General features: G+C 43.6%; 1 protein-coding gene across 2 annotated transcripts in view; it reads left to right on the top strand.

Annotated features, from left to right (window-relative positions):
* The window catches only part of Efl1 (elongation factor like GTPase 1), a 93229-nt gene that overhangs the window by 4471 nt on the left and 63675 nt on the right, over positions 1-25083 (top strand). The window contains exons 4-12 of one of the 2 annotated variants that reach the window (XM_057756561.1): positions 619-703; positions 4079-4212; positions 5369-5506; positions 7436-7650; positions 16220-16343; positions 16944-17020; positions 17646-17782; positions 18228-18350; positions 20581-20680. In XM_057756561.1, coding sequence (XP_057612544.1) covers positions 619-703; positions 4079-4212; positions 5369-5506; positions 7436-7650; positions 16220-16343; positions 16944-17020; positions 17646-17782; positions 18228-18350; positions 20581-20680 — 1133 coding nt within the window. Of the gene's footprint in view, positions 1-618; positions 704-945; positions 1188-4078; positions 4213-5368; positions 5507-7435; positions 7651-16219; positions 16344-16943; positions 17021-17645; positions 17783-18227; positions 18351-20580; positions 20681-25083 lie in introns of those variants that run through there. The other variant, XM_057756562.1, reaches the window with a different exon arrangement.

Genomic DNA, 25083 nt, shown 5'->3' with positions numbered 1-25083 from the left:
TGTGGCAATCCTGTATTAGTGTGTTATCCTCAAGGGTTTCAGTTGGAAGATGTGAATATATATAAAGTTAAGAATTTATAATGGGGAGAAATGTTGGTGTACTGCTAAGTAGGACTTTCTAGTAAGCAGGAAAGCCTTGGGAAAGCTATGGGATAAGTTTTGATACTGTAATTATTTTCTACTGTTTCATTTTTGTGAAAAGGAGAACGTGCACATGTATTTAAAATTTGTTACTTTGGAAAAGAGAAAATCTCCTCTTTCTCTGGAGACCTTCTGCTTCTTTTAGGCCTCATCAAGTGCCTCAGGTTAGGAAAGAAGGCTGCATTGTGATGAGCAGAAAGAACCCCATATGCCTTTGTGGATGTTTTGAACCCTTTAATCCTTCCTGGCTGAGAGGTAGCTGAGCAGTGCCCTAGGAAGCTGTGTGAATGCATTTGTGGCAGCTCCTCTCAGTCCGTCTGTGCATTCCCTCAGCTGACCTCGCTTCTCCAGCTCCTACCACCCCAAAACCCACAGGGGCCGGATATAGCTTATATATTTGAATTGAAAGCTAACTCCATTTTCATGTTGCATTTTCATCACTGTAACAAAGTAACAAAATATGTTGTGCTTTTCTAGTTAAGGTATATGGACAGCAGAGAAGATGAACAGGTCAGAGGGATCACCATGAAATCCAGTGCCATTTCACTACACTATGCAGAAGGTAAACCCATCTTTGTTTTAGAAAACTCGGTTTTCATCTTTCACGCCCCTCCCCTTCTCCTTCTGAATTAATCAGATGCCTCGGTTTCTTTGCTTTGTGTTCCATGCATTTCATTCTGGCTACTCCAAATGATGTGTTGTCAGAGTCAGCCTGTCCAGGCCTGGATGCGGATGGGGACCTCTCGCTGGCGTGAGGGCAGAAGAACTGGCAGTTCACAGCTGCCCCCCTCCACCAGGTGACTGTGTTGATTTCTTCACAAGGAAGGTCAGGAGCTAGGACTTGGCTGCCTCTTCCTCAGCCTTCCTTTTCCTGACTGGATTCCGCTTCTGCTCCATGGCCGCCATATGGGACTTGAGTCCTAGTTACATAGCTGTGGCTTGCTCCGACCACTGCCACTGTTGCTCTGATCAGTACTATCTTGTCATTCTTGGAATTCTCTGACAGAAATTACAAACAAAAGCCATGAACTGTATGGCCACAAAAGGTTTGTATTGGTGAAAACATGCCAGTAACTTAAATGTTAAGAAGAGAATAACTAAATGAATTATTACATCCATGCTGCTTGAATGCTTAATTATATAGAATTATAATTATATAGGTTATTTGTAGTTATATGAAAATGGTATGTTAAGAGACAGAAAAGTCAATTGCAGTCTTTTTGTGAGGTATGAACGTGTATGTGCTTCTGGAAGGATACATTTTACACCGCCAGAGTAAATACTCCCAGAAACTACATAATGATAAAATTCGTGCTTTTCAAAATACATATTTTTGTACTGTTAGAACACTTTATACAATTTGTATATTTTGATATTTTGAAGAAAATAATAAATACTTATTTCCCTAATGGAGTGACCTGTGGTTCATCTTTCACAGTGTGGAATCTTCTGGAACCAAGGGAGGCACTGTGCAGAATGTGGCCATTTTATATCAAACTAGTTTTGGAACTTTTAAGCACGCCAATCCCCAGTGTTAGTATTTCAAGTATGCTCTTTTTTGTTTAGTACTGCCTCGCATGTTTTAAGGGCTCTATTCCTGTTCTTGACTCAGAGAATGGGGTCACAGATCTAACCATACTACTTTATAGACTTGAAGAGATTGTAATCTGTTATTGCCTTTTTAACTTCAGGGTTCCTCTAGTGTTGGTTTTAATTGTTGTGCCCCAAGTCCGAATCTGCTCTCGCTGCCCTTGCCTACTTTATTCAGGTTTTACTTGCATACCGTGAAATTCAGCAATCCACATCCTCACTGTCTTTCTGATAGAGAACCCTGGGGACTGAGTGACCTAACATGTTTTTGTTAAACTCTGGCTTTGGGAAGCTTGATCTTAGAATGTTCTAGATACATGATTCTTTGGAGGTTGCACAGAAACAGAGATACAAACTGCCTTGAGTTGGGGTGGAATGATTTATTGAATGTAAGTTAAAAATAACTAGAGATACTTTTCATATAGCTACCTCATAACTTTTTTAAGTGGGCATTTGGGGTTCACCCAAGTGGCAGTCACTTGTACCAGGATTTACTTTGCCTGGGGAGATGGGAGCACAGGTGCAGGGTCTTCTCTTTGGGTGAGTGTGGTGAGCAGGTTCAGGATTCACACTCACAGTGGCTTCTGCCCTGTGGCTCTGCCTTAACTCTCCAGAGACTGAGCCACAGGGCACTGACTCCGTCTGTTCCCCGCCAGGCTACCCAAGGCCAGAGAGTACCAGAAAGTGTTTGGTGGCACAGGCGTCCCTTTCCTCCAGTCCACATGTTAGTCTAGGAGGGAAGGATTTCCTGTCCCTCACTTAACTGAAAGATCAGATTTTATCTCCCCTCTTGTGACAATGGCTTTTCTTCATTCTCTGAAGCATGTAACTGATGCCAAGATTAAGACAAAACTGGTGACTGCTGAACTCTGAGCTAGATGTCTCATGCGTGGCTTTGCTTATCCCCAGAGCATCCCGCTGAGATGGCTATTCTTATTTCACTTATGCTCAAACTGGACTTCAGACATCGAGAGAGTTTATGGAGGACAATAGTTTCTAGAAAACAGTAGCAAGCCTAGGAACCAAGTAATTACATTTCCAGTCTACTCGCTTAGATCGGGAGACTATTGGGAGCTAGGCTAGGCCCCTACTAATTCTTCCTGAAGCTTCGCTTCTTTCCACCACAGATTTTCTGGGATTACTTTTGGACATCTTGTGGCCAGCATTGCCCACATGCCTGTTGTCCTTGGTCACTGCCCAAGATATAAGCCACATGGCTGCCTAGGCCGTTTTGACTGTGAGGCTCAGAGTGAGGTTCTAGCTGGATGTCCTAGAGATCGGTATTTGTATGTGCTCTTGTATCCAGCTCTGTGACAAGGGGCTTCTACTGTGGAGGGCTTAGAACAATGACAGGCACAAATAAGCGAGCCACAGATGTTAGCTCTGGCTGTGGTACTTTATCTTGTCATCCCACATTAAGTTGTTGGGATTATATCCCAGAGAAAGTCTTTATGTGGTCCGTAGATTGTACCATTTGGCCTTGTAGTAATTCTCTAAGGTTGCAGTTGATGAGCACAAAGTGAAGGGGAGGAGCAAAGGTAAAGTATTTACATCAGAGCATTTGAGCAATTGATTTGACTTTAAAATTGTATCAGATCTGGCCGTAATGGGGGTTAAGTGCGGTTATTATATTATATTATATAACTGCAGTACGGTTATTATTCACATGGCTTGTGTGCCACCGTTAAATCTCTGTATGTGTTGATGACCAGTTGTCCTGGTGTGCCTGGCGCTTTGGTGGGCTGTGTGAATTTAGTGCTCAAACCAGACAGATACAGTCGAGGTGTCCCCACACTGAGTGTACATTTGTTGGGGATACTAAAGGAGGTAGAGCCTGCACCACCTGGCATGTAGTACCTGCTCCTCACCATTTTCTGCGGTTTAGATTTGAGTCTCACTGCTGTTCTCACAGTTCCAAATATGGCTCCTTGAGAAAGCATATGAGGAGTTTGAATTCGGTAACCACTTCCTGTTTTAAATAGGTATCTGAGGCTCCTTTGAAGAGCTTTGACCTCTGAGCCCTTAAGCATTTGTTTCTTTCCATCTCCACTAACTAATGTATAAAATAGTAGAGTTAGTTATGTCATAGATAATCCAACATGTGTTGGGTGTGTTAAACGTCTCTAGCGCAGTGGTAGGTATACACTAAGCTCTTGATGGAGTTCTTTAGTGTTCGCTGGAGAGGCTCTTTGATTCCATGTGTGCAGTGGTAAAGTTGGAAGGATAGCGACCTACTGAAGCTTTGGCTTCTGGAGCTTTGTTTAGTCTTAGAAACATCTTCCCAAGCTTGCAGGAAGAGGCTTGCTTGCCCACACAGCTGAAAATGTGTCTTCAAATTTTATTTCAGGTAATGAGGAGTACCTGATAAATCTGATAGACTCCCCGGGCCACGTGGATTTCTCCTCTGAAGTGTCAACAGCGGTTCGCATCTGTGATGGGTGCATCATTGTGGTGGACGCTGTGGAGGGAGTCTGTCCGCAGGTGAGGCCTATGGACCGAATGGTCTTCTGTTTGGCCGAGGAGGGTGGAGAGGAGGAGGCCCTGCTGACTGCCTGTGGCATCAGCAGACAGTGGGCTTTATGTCTCACATCTGACAATGTTCCAATCTCTGATGAAGTTTATCCCCAGAATCTTAACGAGGTCATAAGAGATAGTGACCACTCTTTGATAGGTGTGTCTGGGATATCTAAAAGCAAAAGTGGGAAAATGTTAGGTTTGAGAGGGACCTGGAGGCTCTGCTCCAATGGGAAAAGTTTTCAAGTCATAGAAGGCTGATGGTGGCATGGTATGGAGCTAGTTCTCCCTAGACAGGACAGTTATCTTCTGCTGGAGTCTCGGAACATGTGCACGAATGTGCGCACACATCCTTCCTACTTCAGACATTTTTCTACTGTTTTTCTACATCCTTAATCTAGTGTTTCTATTCTTAGCAAAGTTGCAAGAATTTGCCACTAAGGCCAGAGTCAACAAGTAACTGTGGCAAGTAAAATTCAGAAAAGCTAATTCATTTCTCATAACAGTTTTTTTAAACTTGCATGTCATCTTACAAAACAAACAAGCAAACAGAAACCCAAAATCTAAAGTCAGTTTTGAATTTTCCTTAGTATATATGTTTTGTTTTAATGCTTTAAAAACATATTAAAAGGTTTAATTTTTTTAATGGAGGAAGTTTAATATTCTAGGAAGATGTGCTCTAATTATACAGCCTCTGTGCATGTTCCCCTGAGGCCACAGGGGGCTCAGCTTGAGAAGTACAGCCTTATCTTGTGCAGTGTTAGTGGCCTCTCAGGGTGGGTGATGTGAAGACAACCGAATAGGATAGTAGAATAGTGGTCACGTGGAAGGCTGTAGGGTGGGGAGCAGGGCGGGGGAGGGGGGGTTCCTTCTGGGACTGTTGTACTTGTGACCTATCTATATGCTGTGCTAGGCATTTGCTCTATGATTCTTGGAATGTGTGTGTGTGTGTGTGTGTGTGTGTGTGTGTGTGTGTGTACTTGCAGAGCGCCTGGCAAACATGTATGTGTGTGTAGTTAGTCTGGGTGGTTATAATGCAGCCTGAGAACGTGTTATTAATTGAGATTTTCTTATGTGCCTTAGTCTTAGATCATGAGGTGTTTTTTTGCTTTGTTTTTATCAGACACAAGCAGTCCTGCGACAAGCCTGGCTTGAGAACATCCGTCCTGTCTTAGTGATTAATAAGCTAGATCGCCTGATCGTGGAGCTAAAGTTCACCCCCCAAGAGGCCTACTCTCACCTCAAGAATATTTTAGAACAGGTATAGTATTCTTTAGTACTTTAAAATTGGGCTGAAAGGCTATAAGGAGTGTGCAATATGAGGGGGTATTAGGAGAAATACATTTATTTGAAAGTTTATTACTTAAGATTCCTATCTGTTGGAGTCACCAGCTGTGCAGAGGGCAGAACTGGTCTGTTCTTGGGAGCTGTGGGCTGCCGTTCCTGCCGCCAGCTCCCGGCCGCCCGGCTAGCTTATGCCCGAAATAACAACACACAAATTGTATTCATTTAAACACTGCTTGGCCCATCAGCTCTAGCCTCTTACTGGCTAACTCTCACATTTTGACTAACCCATTTCTAATAATGTGTGTAGCACCACGAGGTAGTGTCTTACCAGGAAGATTCTAGCGTACGTCCATCTTGGGCTGGAGCTTCATCATGTCTGACCAGAGAGAAGAGGCATAGTGTCTGGCTCACTTCCCTTCTTCCCAGCATTCTGTTCTGTCTACTCCGCCTACCTAATTTTCTGACCTATCAGACCAAGCAGTTTTCTTTATTGATTAACCAATGAAACAACAGATTGACAAATGACCTTCCCACATCACTGGTCTGCTTTGGGGAGTTGCTTTTGTTTCCCAGAACCCATCAGTGTCAGACGTGGACGGTAGGCTCTCATGTTGAAAATTTCTGTTTTTTGGTTTTTTGTTTTGTTTTTGTTTTTTAAGTGAAGTGTTATATTTTTATGGTATTTTTGTTTTTAGATGAAAGTTTGTTTAGGCATTGATTTGTTTATTTAGCAAACATCTGTGTAGATGTATGCAGTACCAAATGTCCATGGTATCTGAGGGATGATATCAGTGTATAGGGATGTATCGGATGGGCACACCAGAGTCCCTGTTTTCAAAGCACTCCCAGTATAGCGAGGGAGACAGACAATTGAGACATTTGAGAGCAAACAGGTGCCCCCATGTGATTTCAGAGCACAGAAGACAGATGCTCAACCCAGTCTGAGCGAGAAAGGAGAAGACAGTCTCACAGTGAGACTGAGATGGAGGAACCATGAATGTTTGCTGAGTTGAAGGTTAGAGGAAGAGCATTTACAGGAGACAAAACAAAAGTGCACAGTCATGAAGCCAGAGAGAGCATGGGCAGTGTTTCCATCAAGGAGATTGTGTGCTATAGCTTAAGATTTAAGAGCGCATGACACAAATTGATACAAAATGGGACCTGGCAGAAATAAAAGGATAAAAAAAACCAAAAACAATGTAAGCCTTGCATTGTAAAAATGTGACGCCTGTGTCATGCAGAGGAATTGGAGCGTCTTGCAGAGCAGCATGGATACATTTCTTTGCTAAAGGGAGGAAAGACAAGTGTAGGGCATGGAGGGGGACTGGGTGCCCAGTCTGGCTCCCCGCACAATAGGAAGAGCTGTAGGCGTTGCCTGCCTGGCAGAAACACTGTGAAACCTGCTCGCCACAGTGAGTGGCAAGAGAAGAGTCGACAGCCTTTGTAGATGTAAGCAGAGCGTAAGTTAGGAGATGGGGACTGGTCGGGATTCTGAGTAGCGGGCTTCATCTTTCACTCTGAGGTAGGAAGTAAGATCACTCACTTGAGACTAGACACTAGAAAGCGGGATGAAGAGCGCTGGGAACTGCAGACAGCTGGTACGGGAACTAGAAGGGTTGATTGAAGTCTGGGGATTTGAATGGGATGGGTTCTTAGTGAAACCTCCCAGGACTAAAATAATCCCCACAGATGGCCCTTCAGAAGCCTTATTAGAAGCCTTCAGTTTGTTGGAATTTGAAAGAACAGGTTAATGTGTGTAAGTTATTTGTTGATTGTAATGTCAGCTGCAGTGACCCAAGCTCTGACACTGGCTCTAGCCTTAGTCACCGTTAGGCAGTGTGTTCCCATCCACACGTGTCCCAAGCATATGATTGACACTTTGCCATTTCGCCATCTCTCCTAGATTAACGCACTTACAGGAACTCTTTTTACTTCTAAAGTCCTAGAAGAAAGAGCAGAGAGAGAGACAGAATCCCAGGTGAAGACCCATTCCGAACAAGGCGATCAAGTGTACGACTGGAGCACTGGCTTGGAGGACGCCGATGACTCTCAGCTGTACTTCTCCCCGGAGCAAGGCAATGTGGTGTTCACCAGTGCAATAGATGGCTGGGGCTTCGGGTGAGCCCTTCTGCATCTCTGTCTCTTGGTGTTTTAACTCTGTTCTTGTATAGCCATAACTTCATATCACGGGAAGTAATAGAGTTATGTTGTACCCTCTGCTCAGTGTCCTCCTGCCTTGCCCCATGCTTATGCCGTGAAAATGGTAAGACAGAGTCACTTACCGAGCGGTAGCATGGACACAGGCCAGCTAGAGACCTCTTTTCATCCTCATGGAGCTTCCACACCACACTGTGTCCCATGCAGCTCCATCTGCTTCCCCCCAAGCCCTGCATAACCCTAAATGACACCATTGATGGCCTTCCTTTCTGTAATTTGCTATTTTAAGAATGTTAGGGAAATTAAATCAAAACAGTATGCTATAGTAGAGCCAAATAATTTGTAGCTTTTTTAAGTTTCCTTTTTACTCGGCATAATTTTCTTTTTTTTTTTTTTTTTTTTTGATTTTTTCGAGACAGGGTTTCTCTGTAGCTTTGGTGCCTCTCCCGGAGCTAGCTCTTGTAGACCAGGCTGGCCTCGAACTCCCAGAGATCCGCCTGCCTCTGCCTCCCGAGTGCTGGGATTAAAGGCGTGCGCCACCACCGCCCGGCTTCGGCATAATTTTCTTGATACTGATACAAATTGTTGCACATATTAAAGCTTGAGTCATCCTTTTCTGAAATGCTTAGAACCAGAAGTGTTTTATAGTTAGATTTTTTTTTTAATATTTACGTGTACACAAAGTGTCTTGGGGATGGGACAGAAGCTGGGATCCAGTATTCACTTGCATTATGCGCACATGGTCGGACGTAACGTTGCCCAGCATTTTAAGTTTTGACTGGAGCTGAATGTAAAAGGTCTTCGGAAATTTTCTGCCTATGGTGCTGTGTTAGTACTTAAAAAGTTTTAGATTTTAGATTTTGGATTAGGTGTGCTCAGCCTGTAATAGTTGGTTCTTTTTTATCTCCCCAGTGGTATTCAGCAGTATAGATTTACCAGATTATCTCTTCAGCCACTAAGGAACATTTGGATGCTTTCCTCTTGGGGCCGTTATAAGTGTGTGGCTATGCCAGGCAAGCACTCTACCAGCTAAGCTCCATCCCCAGCCAGGAAATTTAGTTTGTAAAGAAATTACCAAGCAGCTCTCCGAAGGGCCTCTGCGCCTTCATTCCTGCAGCAGTGCCTGTGTGGCCTGCTTCATGATTTGACATCACTGTTGTCATTCTGGTCCTTCTCTGGGAAGTGTGCTGATAAGTGTGGTTTGAATCCACTTATCCCGACAGCCAGTACTGGCCAATCTTTCTCTGTGCTGATATTCCACCTCTGTGGTCTTATCTCTCTTCCTGTCCATTTTGTCTAGTGTTTCTGCAGCTGAGCTTTGAAAGCTCTGTGTGAACTGTAGGTGTTGGGCCTTTGTCTTAGGTGTGCCTTGAAAGTATTTCTCCTGGTCTGTGGTTTGGTTTTGCATCCTCTTGGCTGTGTCTTTTACAGAACAAAGATTTCAATTTAGGTGAATTGGTGTCTTAGTTTGGGTTTTTATTGCTCTGAAGAGACACCATAACCACAGCAACTCTCATAAAGGAAACATCTAGTCGGAGTGACTCGCTTACAGTTCAGGGATTCAGTTCATTATCATGGCAGGGAGTATGGCAACATGCAGGCAGATGTGGTGCAGGCTACTTCGTGACCAAAAGGGATCAGGAGGTCCACTGACTCCCTGGGAAGTATCCTGAGCATAGGAAACTCAGAGCCTGCCCCACAGTGACACACTTCCTCCAAGGCCATACCCACTCCAACAAAGCCACACTAACAGTGCCACCACCTTATGAGATTATTGGGGCCAATTACATTCATGCTACCACAATCAGCTTACCACTTTCTGAGTTTTATACTTTGAATCAAGTTGAATAACTGCCTCCCTGAAGACCCTGAAGATTTCTTTCCTTTTTAAATGTTTTTATTCACTCATGTAAATACTGTATTTTTATCATATTTACCGTCTCTTGTCCCCCGTTATTCCCCTTTCTCACCAGCCTCTCTTCCACGTTCATGTCTCTTGTGGTGTTCGTGTTTACATCTAAGTCTGGTTCATTTTGAGTTAGTAACTTTGCGTAACATATGTGGCTTGGATTGAAGTTGACTTTTCTCGTGTTGTTGTTGAAAAGGCTGTCCCTTGTTGAGTTTTTGTTGTGCCTTTGCCAGAGTTACTTAGTCTGTTCTCCTACCCTAACCTTTTGTGATTATAAAGCTTCTGTTCATCGATGAGCAAGTACACTTATTCCAATGCTAACAGAGGTTAATATGGGAAAAAGCTATATTAAGTATGTACATATGGTAAGCATTTGATTTGAATTATTTGATTCAATTATCATAATAATCTTTGAAACCCATCCTGTCATCTAAGGTTTAGAAGCACTGAAGATTTGTTCAGCTTTGCTCAGCTACTAAGGGCCAGAGTTGATATTAACATTAAAGTCAACCTTAGGTTTATTTTTTTAAAACCATGGTACTTCTCTTAGATCTTCCCTATAGATTAGAGACCTAACCCTGACTTGTGCATGCTGGGGCTCTTTTTAACAAATTATAGATTATAGTTAACCTTAGTCCTTGTGCCTGAAAGGCTGTGGCAAACCTAAATAAATGTAGGCCTGAGTGTAAGGAGAGGATGGGGATTAGGAACTCTTCCCTGCCTGTGCCATAGCTTGGTGGGGGCTCATTCTGAAAAATAAGAAGATTGGCCTATAATGATTTCTAATGAATTTACCATAGCTAGGCATGGAGGCTCATACTTATAATGTGTCACTTCTGCAAGGTGAGGCAGAAGGATCACAAGTTTGAGGGGAATATGAGCTGGCTGCATAGAGAGTTCTAGATCAGCATAAACTACAGCCAAACTCTTATACAAAGAAAAGAAAGTGATTCACTCCGTTCTGTTACAAGCCCAGCCCTGATAGTGCACTAGTTGTGAGCGTTCTGCTGGTGAGCCACAAGGTGGAGGGCTCGTCCACAGTAGTGATTGTCATAATTTCATGGTTTATCCTCATTTGACTCAGACGAACTGGAGGAAGCTCTCTGTGAGTGGAGAAGGAGTGGAGTCCTGAATGGAGAGAAAAAGGGTAATTTCTCCAGTCTCAGGTATTACTAGTCGTCACTCTCTGTGCTAGACAAGGTGGGATGGATCGATGGACGGACTCACGCCTGTTCTCAGCAGGGTTAAGTTAACTGAGGAGAAAACGCTGTTGGAAATGAGAGAACGCAGACTTTCTCCTCCCAGTTGTCTTCTGTACTCAGTGGGTGGGAACGTTGACAGCTACAGGTGTCGGCAGAGGTAGAGATGAGCACAGTAGAGAGGTTAGAGGATGGTTCTGTGTTGAATGGTGCAACACTGGTAAGTATGGCTAGAGGGTGGACCTAGGTCTGCTGCCTAAGTGCGACCTTTTAATCAGGGGACTTAATCCGGAGACTCTGCACTGGGGGAGAATACTTGGGAACCTTGAGTTGCTATTTTAGGTTACAACATGGAGACCACCGCCTGTAGAATAGAAACAGAGAAGAAGAGACAGTGGAAACACCCTTCCTAGTAGTTTTGCTAGTCTCTGTGCGCCAAACCCAAGCTTCCTGCAGTGAGTGTTAATGCATTGGGGTCTCAGAGGGCAAAGAACGTGTCTTGATCACGTCCCACAATGCAGTTGTCAGTCAGTGAGGCAGGGGGTTATAGAATTTCGGAATACGTTCAGAAGGCATTCGTGGGAGCTAGTTTGAAATTGTTCTGTAGAGAAAGTTAATTAGAACTCAAGTATGGAGAAACTGTGTTCGGAACATCAGTATTTTAAGTGTTTGACTGTTCTATCCATAGTGACAAAGAACAGATGGAAGTGCTGAGTGACAGTGGGGGATGGGTCAGTGTGAATGAGAGGATTTTGTGCTTGCTATGCAATAAAAACTGAACGAAGAGTGTCCAGAGGAAGATCTGAAGACTTTACACTGTCTGCATGCAGTAATACTGGGCTCGGGAAGTGTTCAGGATGGTGGCCTGAGCAGCAGGGCAAATGTCTTATGATCCGTAGTTCTCACAGGGAGTATTGCTGATAGAGTCTTCGCCACTTTTAGAATTTAAGATGGGGCATTTATGTGACTGTATTCTAAAATATAAAAGGAAATATAATTTGATTTAGGTAACACAAATTAGCATATTTTAGAATTCTGGAGACAAGAAATCAAAACCACACTGTACTTCCTCTGTCAGTGGTCTGAGGTGACCTATAGAGATGGTTCGCTATTCTCTTAACCCAGAAAACCCTACAAAATCATGCAAATCAAGAGGTTCAGATCTCCATGCTCACTTTAAGAACACCCATGAAGCCACCCACCCCCAAGGGTATGCATGTCCAAATGTCACCAAGCCTCTGAATGATGTCACTTTAAAGAAGCCATGTGTGCTGTGCTGGTGGCATAATGGTGGCATCAGTAGGTGTGCCCAGCTGACACAGGACTGGTAACCAAAAAGATTGCTGAAGTTTTGCTGAATGTGCTTAAAAATGCAGAGAATAATTGCTCAGCTTATGAGTTTAATGTAGTCTCTAGTCATGAGCATCTCCAGTGACCAAAGACCTAACATGGCCGACGACTTACAGAGCTCATACCCGGATTAATCCATACTCAGTGCAAAGAACCAAGTTGTTCCAAAGCCACCGAAGAAACAAAAACAGGAAAAAATAAGTACAGATGAAAGTAAAAAAAAAAAAAATTCAAACTAGAAATCCTCCTCATCTAAACAGTTGTGGCAAAAACTTAATATTCTTTATTAAATTTAGGAAGGAAAAGGCCATCTAGAAACTTGCCACATGAAAGATAATGATGCAAAAACACAGCGAACAGAGTCCAGATACTGAAGGTTTGACTGGGAGCTGTCAATCAAATGTGCACAGAAAAAGGAGGTGCTGAAGAGCGGCCTATCCGTCAGCAGGTGCAGGGCTGACCTGCTTTCTGAGTTTCAGGAGAGCCAGGGCTGCCATTCCTCGTTGGGGAGAGAGAGTAGTACTCTGTCCACGGTTCTCTAAGGGAAAGCTGCAGATGGCTCCAGGTCTCTGGAATGAGATAAGAACTTACAGAGCGAAGAAGAGTTTCCTATTTCAAAAAGGCAAAACAATAGTAACTAGTAATATGGGTTTTATAGAAACTAAAGTTTTGAGAAATTAAGAGGAAAACTTCTCCTAAATGAGTAACTACTTGATCATTTTGAAAGTGAAGTTTACACCATAGCAAATTACAGAGAAAGTAAGAGACTCTTGAGCCTTCCGAACCTCCGCCGCTAAAGATGTAATTTGGATTTTGGCCTCTGAGTATTTTTCTCTGCCTTTGTTCTCAGCAAGAGGGTCAGTTGTTATTTATTTTCAGCGGTCTGTCCTGTTGGCACTTTTCTGAGCCATTGCCTGATGACCTCAGCATTTCTCCTTCCTCCCTGATTGTTGCCTGCAGCTCCTGCAGCTTCTCAATAACATCACTTAATTCATCTCACATTAACCTCTGACACGGGAAGAATGGTCCACAGGTGATTGTGTGTTTGTGAGTTCCAGGACAGCCTGGGCTACACAGAAAAACAAAACAAAACAAAAACCCAAAAAACAACAACAAAAATTCTTCAGTATGCTAACTTTGGATTCCTTCCTCAGTGAGGAGAATGACTGGTTTCTGATTTCTCCTCTTCTTTCTTTTTTAAAAATGAATTTAAAAATAAACCTGCAGATTTGGAGTCACAACAAAATTGTACAAATTTCACAGACACTCTCATCCATACATAGATTTTCTGTGACCATGATTCTGCACCAATGTAGTTCATTCATTGTCATTGGTAAACACGCACTGACATGTCTTCAGCCCTCAGAGACCCCTTGGAGTTCACCTGTGGGCGGCCCTGTACCCTGCATTATCATCCATATAGAATAGTTTGACTTCTCCAGAAATTAGCAGTAAATATTAATACAGATTTTGGAGAAATATATCTTTTTGAAAGTGTTTTTAAACGCCCCCCCCCCCCAAAAAAAAAACCTGCTCAGTAAGTAACTGTTGAATCAAATAGAAAAAGTTTACCTGAGAAACTTCTGTAAAGCAAAGGACATGACCAACAAGATAAAATGGCAGCCTACAGAATGGGAAAAGATCTTCATCAACCCTACATCAGACAGAGGGCTGATCTCCAAGATATACAAAAATCTCAAGAAATTGGTCATCAAAAGAAATAATCCAATAAAAAAAAATGGGGAACAGACCTAAACAGAGAACTTTCAACACATGAATCTAAAGTGACTGGAAGACACTTAAGGAAATGTTCAACATGCTTAGCCCTCAGAGAAAAGCAAATCAAAACAACTCTGAGATTCCATCTTACACCTGTCAGAATGGCCAAGATAAAAAACACTGATGACAACTTACGCTGGAGAGGATGTGGGGTAAAGGGAACACTTCTGCATTGCTGGTGGGAGTGCAAGCTGGTACAGCTACTTTGGAAATCAGTATGGGTGAGTTCTCAGAAAATTAGGAATCAATCTACCTCAAGTCCCTGTAATACCACTTTTGGGCATATACCCAAAGGATGCTCAACCATACCACAAGGACATGTACTCAGCTATGTTCATAGCGGCATTGTTCGTCATATACAGAACCTGGAAACAACTTAAATGCCCCTCGACTGAAGAATGTATAAGGAAAATGTGGTACATATACACAGTGGAGTACTACTCAGCAGAAAAAAATAATGCCATCTTGAAATTTGCATGCAAATGAATGGATCTAGGAAACACCATATTGAATGAGGTAACCCAGACCCAGAAAGACAAATATAATGTGTACTCATAAGTGGCTTTCAGATATAAAGCAAAGAAAAACCAGCCTAAAAAATCACAATCCCAGAGAACCTAGAAAACAATGAGGATCCTAAGAGAGATGGATATACATGGATCTAATCTACATGGTAAATAGAAAAAGACAAAATCTCCTGAGTAAATTGGGAGTGTGGGGATCATGGGAGAGGGCTGAAGGGGAGGAGAGAGAAAGGGAGGGGAGTGAAGAAAAATATAAAACAATAAAAACAATGAAGTTTACATTGTAGCTCTGTCTATCCATTCCTACCTCCCTGTAACCAGTGGCAACCCCTGGTGTTTTAACTCTCACATAGTTGAGACTTTCCTAAAATGCTGCATAGTCAAGTCGGCTGTGGATTTTGCTCATTGGCCTCATTCATTCAGCAGTGAACACTTAGGATGCCTCCATGTGTTTGCTTAGTGCTGAGTCAACGTCCCTGGTTGTACCACAGTTTGTCTGTTGACTTGTTTAAAGGACACTTTGCTTGCTTGCTTGCTTGCTTGCTTGCTTGCTTGCTTGCTTGCTTGCTTCAAATTTTGGATATTGTGAACTGAACTGCTATAAACATCCATATGTTTTCAGTTTATGTGAATACTTAAATACGACTGCTACATCCCAAGTTAGCATGTTTAGCCATCTAAGAAGCCACCATACTGTCTTCCCAAGAGACGGTACTATTACATTCCTACCAGTAATAGTGGAGTACTGTTGTTCTACACCCGTGTTAGCCTTTCATGGTGTCGCTGTTCGGGAATCGGGCCACGCTGATACACACATAGCAGTATACATTTTCCTGATGGCAGGATGTGGAGTAAGATTATAGACTTATTTCGCTGCCTCTCTTCTTTGCTGAGCCTGCTGGCTTGTAGGGAAGCCCTGACTATTTATGCTAGCTTTGTTGTAATCTTGATTTAGTTGGTTAGTAGCTCCACCAACAGTTCTGTTGGTTCTTTTTCCATATGGATGACCATATCACCTTCAACCAAGGATCATTTACCTTTCTGATCATTGCAGTTGTAGCTCTGGACGTCGTATTGAAGAGCTGTGTAGAGGCCTTTTCATCTTGTTCCTGAGCTGCATCTTCTAAGATGCTAGGACTTTGAGAACTCTAGACAAGCTTTTGATAATGCGCACTATTTCCTGAGCCCTTAATCAGCCCTTTACCTCCCAGCTGGTTGACTCCTCTCTAGTGGGTGGAAACTGGTGCTAACTGGTTTCTCTGTGGGGGTTGATGAGAATTGAGTAAATGTGCATTTGTCACTCATTACTCCAGGATGCTACCTCTCCAGTTTTGGCAGATTGGGGCTCTAGATTCATTTCCCTTGTGAATAACAGTGCTTATGGCAGTGGAGACCAAACATAATTTCTGTAATTAGTAGAGTTATGGTTGGTGGCTGGCACCTTTGCTTCCTTGGCCTCCTTACTTTTTGTCAAATTTCACATGGGAGCTGCAGTCTACATTCTGATTTGTGCCAGTGTGTGGAATGTTGGACAGTGACACTGACCTCAATGTCATCCTGCTTGTGTTTGAACCCCAATCTCACTACCTATGGAATATCTTTGTATCATTATCCCTTTCTAGAAAATGAGCAAACTTTGTAGGACAGTTGAAAATATTAGGGTTAGTAGTACGTACAAAGTATTTTGAATAGTATATGGCAAAGAAAGAGTGAATTGTTAGCTATATTCATTGTTATTGCTATAACATGCACTGTTGGTTCTCTTTCAGAATTGAGCACTTCGCCAGAATCTATAGTCAAAAAATTGGCATCAAGAAGGAAGTTCTTTTGAAGACCCTGTGGGGAGATTATTATATAAACATGAAGGCTAAGAAGATTATGAAAGTTGATCAGGTAGTGTAGTCTGTGTTGCTTAGATTGTTGGCTGTAGAAAACTTGCACAGCTTTATAGAAGCATCTCGGCCTTAGCTTGTGCAGAGGAGTTCACAGAGGACTTCATGTGACACAGAAGTGGAAAAGGTGCACAAGTCTTGTGCTCAAGCACTATTTCTGTGGAGTTCCAGTTTTAAATACTGTATGTGTCTATATCCATGAATAAAAAATAAAGTCTGCAATGAAAGGAATGTCCTGTTCTTATGAACGGTTTCCCATGTTTAAGAACGTAAGAAACCTAAGCGTAGGAAATGGAAGCCTGTGAAGAGAGCCCCATGCTCTGAGTGAAGTCAGCTCGAAGCTTGGCTGTGGGCTTTTTCGATGGTAGTTGTGGGGCAGCTGCTGAGGTATGTCCCCCAGATGCTCACATTATTTCAGCACCCCTCTGGTTCCTAGAGGAAGAGAATTGGTGGCTTACTGGTAATGAGTTATTAGCTGTGTAGAGCGTGACTTTTGTCTTTACCATTGAGTAAGTCCTCTAGCATAAATACAACAGCGCTGGGGTGAGAACGCGGCTGTGTCAATGTTCAGGCACTGAAGCTGACATGTTCTTCTGTGCAGGCTAAAGGAAAGAAGCCTTTATTTGTACAGTTGATCCTGGAAAATATTTGGAGTTTGTATGATGCGGTCTTGAAAAAGTAAGGCTCTTGTAAAATTGTTTCTTTTTGGGCGGGGTCATTTGCTCTTAGACAGCTGAGCTTGACTGGGACAGTGAACAGAGCTTCACGGCTGAGTTAGTTATAGGGCTTGGAAACAATTGGAGGAGTATAGCTCAAGTAAGGGAGACGAAGGACTAGAGCAGCTGTGTGTTGCCACTTGCTAGGCTGTTGAGAGCAGAGGCCGAAAAGAAGAGCTGGGCCTTGCTTTATGTAAGCACAGTTTAAACGGTAATTGTGATGGGAGAGTTAAGATTGGGTACTAGGGAAGAACCTGGGACAAGTGCAAAAGAAAGCTGGCTTCATATAAACTTATCACCCCATGTACAGAATCAGAATGCTAGCGTTTGTTGGTAAAGCCGCGCCAGTAGGCATCGCTTGTTTCAGTAAATCGTACAGCAGTGCTCTCTCTGTGCACGGCTCTAAGGAGTCTGAAAGTGATAGCCTAGAGCTTGGGCAGTTGCCTGCTTGTCAGGGCCCCTTTACTTATTTTTAGCCACCTCTGAAAAAGTAACATACAAAAAATAAAGGGTGTCAAAATTAAGCTAATTTTCCTTGCTACGCATTCATATCTGTTTATGTCTTCTCTCTCTCATCTTTCCCATAGGGACAAAGAAAAAATTGATAAAATTGTGACGTCTTTAGGATTAAGAATTGGAGCCCGGGAGGCACGCCATTCAGACCCTAAAGTCCAGATCAATGCCATTTGTAGCCAGTGGCTCCCTATATCCCACGCTGTTCTCGGTATCCTTTATTTTAGTGGTTTGGAACGAGATAGATTTTATAAAATAAGATAAAAACAGTTTTTCATTGCCAATCAGATAACCCTCTAGAAATAACCCATTCTAATCCAATGTTAGTCTTTTCTGTTTACTTCTTGTTCTGTCTTGAACCAATATGAAATACTAGAAAAATTAACATAACATGAGTTAATATTAATTTTAAAAAGTATTCTTCTTAAAACAATATATGTCCTCTAAAAAATGCAATAACAATAAAATAGCTGATATGATAAAATAAAACTTTTCACAAGACTCATGAAGTATATATTTAGAGTCAGTGGCCATCCTGGAAGCAGGTCCAGGTTTTGAGAGCAGGGTCAGAAAGCAATGTTCCTTGCTGCCCGGGCATCTCTGTATAAACGTGCCTATCACTCTGAAAGTGTAGAATCCTTGACGACAGGCCTCAGCTATGGTGTGTCAGAAACTGCCCAGTCCTCTTGACATGACATCGGAGCGTGTGGAAAAACTGCTGTGCACAGGATCACAGACATTTGAGTCTCTTCCACTGGAAACCCAAGCCCTGAAAGCAGGTGAGGAACGATGAGCACATTGAGGTGTACTACACTGTTGACTGCCCACAGTCCAGGCTGCATGTTAGTTTACAGGAAGGCCAGTTTGTCACACATCACCCCCACTAATAACCACTGCTAAAACTGACCGTGTCTCCTCTCCAAAGCTTTCCTTTTACTGTAGCATATTGCTAAGCCCTCTGGGTAGTAGCCGTGACCCAGCCTCCTTCCTGCTTGCTGTTCTGATCTCATTGCTGCTCCCACTTTGCTCCTCTTCCTAAACAGCCCAGCGTGCGTTCCCTGAGCTACGAAGTCACTGCTGTGACTGCTTCTTAGGGACTGAAGGAGTGGTTCCTGGTCCACACTCCTCATGAGGGCCACCAGCATTCCAGGCTCTGGGCACCCTGGAACTCCTCTGTGTTCATTCTCTCCAGTTCTTCTCATCCTGAAATTTGTAACCCCTGCAGCCCCAGTCCACAAGCTGCTGTAGTTGGGCCCACTGTTGACTCTCTTGGTTACTCAGACCAGTTTCCTGTCCTCATCTGCCTCATCTGTCGCTGGCATTTCACATAGTTGACTGCTGCTTCCTCCTCTGAACCTGGCCTTCCGACTTCCACACTCTGCTGCTTCCTATGTTGCTTGGTCGCCAGCATTTTCCCTTTGGATGTCACACACAGCATCCCTTCCTTACACCTCATTGTATCTGCAGTCTTGGTGAGCTCACCTTTCCTTCCGACTGTCTGTGACAGCTATGTACTCAGAGTTTCCCCGTCTGTGTGCATGCACAGGAGCTCTGTGGACTCCAGACGCAGCAGCCTTGCATAGCTTGTCACCCCCACCTCCAGCCCCGCCTTCCTTCTGCTCTGCTTCAGAAGCATTGCAGACTTGACATACCCCAGTCTCCCAAACCTGCTTCTTCCAGGTATTCCTGCTGCAATTAGAGCTGCACCCAACCTTTCATCTGCTGAGTCTAAAGGCCCTGGAGTCCTCTGTGGTTCTTACACTGACCTCACACTGGACCCACTCTATTGGAACTAGGGATTCTTCATTTAAAGTATATCCAGAGTCCAGCTGCCGCCCAACATTTCCACCTGCTTCTCTGGGCCAAGCAGCTCAATTGCGTGTTCTCTAGCTGCAGTTCGACTGATGCTATTAACATGCTCAAAACTGTTCACCCTTGCTTCCTGTGGTTTTCTTGTTATATTTTATTATTTTCTTCTGTCTGTCTATTTATCTATTTATTTATCTTTGTTTTTTGAGACAGGGTTTCCTAGCTTTCCCGGAACTCACTCTGGATCAGGCTAGCCTTGAGCTCACAGAGATCTCTCTGCCTCTGCCTCCCTACTGCTGTGATTAAAGGCATACCACTTGGTTTGTTTGATTTTTTTTTTTAATGTTTTATTCTTTGTAAAAAAAAAATTAAAAACTTTTTTATTGTTTGTATTCTTTTTGTAATGTTTTATTATTTTCATAAGAGGTAATGAGTTTTCTAAAAGCTGATAATCAGTGGTTTTATGCCTGTGTTTAGGTTCTGGAAAAACTCAGAGGTTCTGACATGGAATTGTGTTAAATGTTAGATGCTTAGAGCTGACTTCTTATGGCACTGAATCTATGTTTCTGAGTTTTGTTACTATGTTACCATCCTGATAACTAATTTTAAGCTTTAGTAATATTATCATTATTTGCATACAAGCGTTTTGTCTGTGTGCATGCCTGTGTACCACATGCTTGCTTAATGCCCACGGAAGCCGGAAGTGGGAGCTGGAGTTACAGACGGTTGTGAACTGCCATGTGGGTGCTAGGAACCGAACCTGGGTCCCCTAGAAGAGCAGCCAGCTCTTTAACTGATGAGCCATCTCTCCAGCCCTGATGACACATCACTTTTGTCTATTTCTTACTTTAACTTGCCTTTATAAGGGATTAGAAAAACATTTAAGGAACTCCGTTGTTGGCTTTTGATCCTGGTAGCAGGACTCTGTTCTGTACCTTCTCCCTTGGATGCGGAGGAACCTTGATTAGAGTTTGCTGAAGGTGGCCAAGCCCCGTCTTCAGCAGTGCCTCTGGGAAGAGCCTGCCAGCTCCTCCCTTCAGCTTTGCTTCTTCTTCTGCTTCTTCCAACTCTTGCTTTATCACAGCTGTAAAGAGCTAATGTGTGTAGACGATGCTGCATTCTAAATGAATTGCTGTCCACACAACTGTTAAGTTTTTAATCTTGGGGAAAGCAGTGACATTTTGCTCCCTGTTTATTTAGCTTTTATGAAATGTGGAAGTGAAGACACTGCTCCAGTTATCATCTTTGTTTCCAAAATGTTTGCAGTTGATGCGAAAGCCTTGCCTCAGAACAAGCCAAGGTAAGCAAAAGGGGCCGTGGGGCTGGACTAGGGCAAAGGCCTGTGATTGACTGGTAGGCATGTAGCTGGGGTGCGGGTGGAGGACACAGATGCTGCCACTCTTCATCACCCCTGCCTGGAGTCACTTAGAATCTGTTGCTCATCTGTCCTTTTGTCACATCTGTAGGAGAAAGCTGTTGAAATTAACTTTGGAGCATTGACTTGAACTGATATAAATTAAAGGCTAGTAATAGCTGTATTAACAACAGTCAGCCTTTCATTGAACATGTCGGGTACGATGCAGTTGGCCTGCCCTGTCTCTAGGTATGTCTCCGTCAGTGCAGACTGGATGTCAGATCAGCAGTTCTCTATAGATCGTGTCTGCAGGGGTGGCAGGTTCTGGAGAGGATTGTTAAGTTCAGAGTCTTGGGGAACCCATCCATCTCCATTGTCTGCTCCCCACGTGTTCTCTCCATAGCTCTTGCCCCCGCAACTCGGTAGATCCTGTTAGGTTTTGGATGGGGTTGGTGGTTCAAGAGCACACTAAGGAGGATACTGGGGAATGAGGAGTTTTTATTAGAAGAGTTCTAATTCGCCGGGCGGTGGTGGCGCACGCCTTTAATCCCAGCACTCGGGAGGCAGAGGCAGGCGGATCTCTGGGAGTTCGAGGCCAGCTTGGGCTACAAAGGGAGTTCCAGGACAGGCTCCAAAGCTAGAGAAACCCTGTCTCGAAAAACCAAAAAAAAAAAAAAAAAAAGAAGAGTTCTAATTCCATGGCAGGGATCTGAGCTGAGGAGTGTTCAGGCCCTAGGACCAGGGACAGAAAGTATGGCATGGTGGGTGCTCTTCTTACACCGTCTGAGGAGCAGGCAGTTCACTGCCAGAGCTCAAGGCCAGGCAGGAGAAGGAGAAGAGGAGGAGGTAGCATTCCTTGGTATAAATTCACTTTCCAGATGAGATGTGTTAGCATCAGCAAGGATGCTGGCTTGGGCTCAGATATCTCAGTCCAGTTCTAGAAGAGGCTTGGCAGAGGCAGAGCCTGGATCCCAGCATACCTTCTTAGAGATCCTGGTCATCTCTGGAAATAATCGAAGCAACTTCTAAGCTGGTTCCCCTGTCTGAGACTCTCCAGTGTATTTCTCACCCTGCTCCACAGTGATCTTTCTCAAACCCTTTTTTAAACGTGTTTTTGTTTTGGGGGGTTTTTTTTGGTTTATTTTTGTTTTGTTTGTTTTTTTGGGTTTTTTTTTTAGATCTTACGTTTATTTACTTGCTTGTTTACTTATTTTGTGGAGATCAGGACAGTGTATGGGAGTCAGTTGTCAGTTCTTTCCTACACAATGGGAGTCCTGGTGATCGAACTCAGGTCTTCAGGCTTGGTGGCAAGCACCCTTACCCTCTGAACCATCTCGCTCCCTCCCCTTCAGAATAATCTTTGCAAAGACTTCCCCCTGAAGATTAGGTCTCCTGCTTAAAAACCGTCACTGAGTCTTAACGCCTAGTTTTTTCTAAAATACAAAGTGCGCTGTTGGAGGGCAGTGGCCCCTGTCATCAGCATACTTATTTCAATGTGTATTTATGCTTATTGCTTTTTATGTCGTGGCAGAGCTTTCCTTTTTATACAATGAGATTTTAAGTCTGAAGAAAAATATTTTTCCATTTAGATAAGTATTCCATAAATAATATAGAGATAGAGTGGAGATCATAAAGTGTCTGGATTTGGGGGAATCTATTGAATGAGTCTGTCCTGTCATCCCCGACCCCAGCAGTGTGTTTTGGTAGATCTTTCTCTCCTTCTCTGGTACTTGTGTTGCCTTGTCAATAAGGTACTGTCCTCCTTCCTGCTGCACCTCATCCTAGGGAGTCTCTTCTCTTCAAATCCAAGTCTGCTTATTCTTTAAGAGAAAGGTTGTGTAAGAGAGGTTTTTGTTGTTTGTTTGTTTGTTAGCTTTTTTTAAAATAGTGGTTTGAGCTTAAGACTCTTCTAGAATTTTAATTCTGAAGAGAAATGAAAGAATCGATGAGTGAATGCATGTGTGGATGAAGGGTACTGCCTGAGGAGGAAGTGTGTGAGCCAGAGAGTGGGCAAGGAAGGAGTTGGTAGCCCAGTAAGCGAAGAGTTGAAGATGAGTGTGTAGCTGGGTATTTTCACTGCCCCACATAAGCAGTCAATGTTCCATATAGCGCAGTGTTCAAATATCCTGGAGATTATATGTGTGGCGCTAAGAATGTCTCAGACACGAGAGAATACTGAAGAACAGAAGAACGTACTCCTGAGGCTTCCAGTGCATGTTTTTACCACGTACAATTCCTCTGTGATGCATCCTTTGTCTTTTCCTAGAACATACGCAAGGGTAGCTCTTCCTTTACTACTTTGTTATGTCTCCTGTGAGTCTTTGTCTTTAATAGTCTTTCATATCTTAGTGTGTTTTGGTGGAGCAATCAATTGTATTCCATAAGATTGTTTTACCTGTTTTGTTTTAACACTTACTTTATACCATACATTGTTTCCAGATATAGCTGAGTACAGTCATCATCCCCACCTTGATCCTTTCTGTCTTCTGGTTGATGTTTTTCATATAAGTTATACTCCTTTGAGTTAAGGACATCGGCCACTGGGGGCGACCTGCTCTCATTCTCGCCTCTGCTCTGGTCGATGTGCTAAGCCAGGGCAGAGTATTCTTTTCCCTGTAGTGTGAACTGGAGTACACTAAGTAATGCTATATAATGGGGAGGAGACAGAAAAAGATCACTGGTTACCTGCAGAATACAACCAGGCTTTGCCCCCATTCTCAGCTACCCCAGCTCAGTTGTTCTTGAAGTTTCTGCACTCTCTCTGTGTATGGGATTGTGCCGGGCTTTCTCTTCTGTTCTTCTGGTCTGTTTGTCTCTGAGGTCCAAGTATGGTAGCCACGTCGCAGGTCAAGCTTTAACTCCGCAGTTGTGGAACCAGCACTTGGTTTCAGTTCATTAAGCTGTTATGGTATGCCTGCAACACCACTGACTGTGCCACTTGGGTCTCACAACAGCTCTTGTTTCAGTTTGACTTGTGAAGAAATTAAAGAGCCGTAGGAAAAAAAGTATAATGTGTTCCAGGTCACACAGAGGAATTGCAGAAGAGTTTGAATGCAGCCTGTGTCTTCCACAGCACTCTGTAGAACCTGCAGCCCAGCGTCCCATGGCGTGTCAGCACTTAGTACCCACCCTGACTATAAGCAGGCAGCCAGCCTTCTGGCCCTTAGTACACTCTGTGCCTTTGCTGTTCTGTGGTTCGTAAGAAACTGGAGTTTTCCGGGCAGACCTGCCCTATTGTCCCTGGTTTTCTGTGGCTCTGCTTCTTCCTTGAGAAGCAGCTTTTAATAGCTAGCCACTCCATCAGACAGATGCCTCTTCTTTTAGTAGCTAGCCATGTGTCTCCTTAGAAGGTAAGGAGCAACTGCCTGTGCTCTGTGCCTATCTGTGTGCACAGTGCTTATCTGTGTACACAATGCCTATCTGTGTGCCCTGTGCCTATCTATCGTGTGCACACTGCCTATCTGTGTGCCCTGTGCCTATCGTGTGCACAGTTCCTATCTGTGTGCCCTGTGCCCACTGTGTGCACAGTGCTTATCTGTGTGCCCTGTGCCTGTCATGTGCACAGAACCTGTCTGTGTGCACAGTGCCTATCTGTACAGCCTCTGGTGCTGAAAGAGAAAGGAAAGGAAAGAGACAAGGCAGGGTGGAAGAAGAGACTGAGGCTGGTTTCACGGTGTCCATTACAGTGAAAGAGAAATGGTGATGGCAGAGGCGAGGGGCAGCTTGGGAGGGAGGCAGAGTAGCCCAGCTGCTGCAGTTCTTTAAGCCGATGTTCAAGGGTTGTTCCGTCAGTCTGGATGCCCAGCTCCAGTACTTGGTAAATACGCCAGATTCTAACAGCTCAAGGCCAGGAGTGTCCTGCTCTGTGTGGGGATTGGACATGCAGGGGTGGTCTTGAGAATGCATGCTTGAAAGGGAGCCAGTCCCGGGGACCCTTCACTTGCCTGGTTTCTCCCTTCCAAACCCAAATTCCTAAACTAAATCCCCAGCCTCCACCTTACCTTTTATAAGGCTTTTTGTAGTATTAAAACTCCAAGTAGGAGTGGGTGGGGGAGAGAATGACAAAAGAAGGGGGAGAGAAAACTGTGGTTGATATATAAAATAAATAAAAAAAATTAATAAAAAAAAAAGCTCCCAGTACCTTCTCTATCCTGATAGAAACGAGAGTCACTTTTCATGAAGAATTTCCATTATTCCGTTATTGCTAATGGCTCTACTCAGCCTGACCCTGGCGAACAGCCATCCCTCTCACACACTGCCTTTTCTCTCTGAGCATCTCCTGTGTCTGATAGTGACTCAGAGCTTTAGGTTGACCTTTTAGTGTCGCCGAATCGTGAGTTTCCAGCCTG

This window comes from Chionomys nivalis, chromosome 23 (genome assembly GCF_950005125.1).
Source record: "Chionomys nivalis chromosome 23, mChiNiv1.1, whole genome shotgun sequence".
Lineage (NCBI taxonomy): Eukaryota > Metazoa > Chordata > Mammalia > Rodentia > Cricetidae > Chionomys > Chionomys nivalis.
Note: the sequence above shows the minus strand (reverse complement) of the source record. Positions and strands in the feature narration are given on the sequence as shown.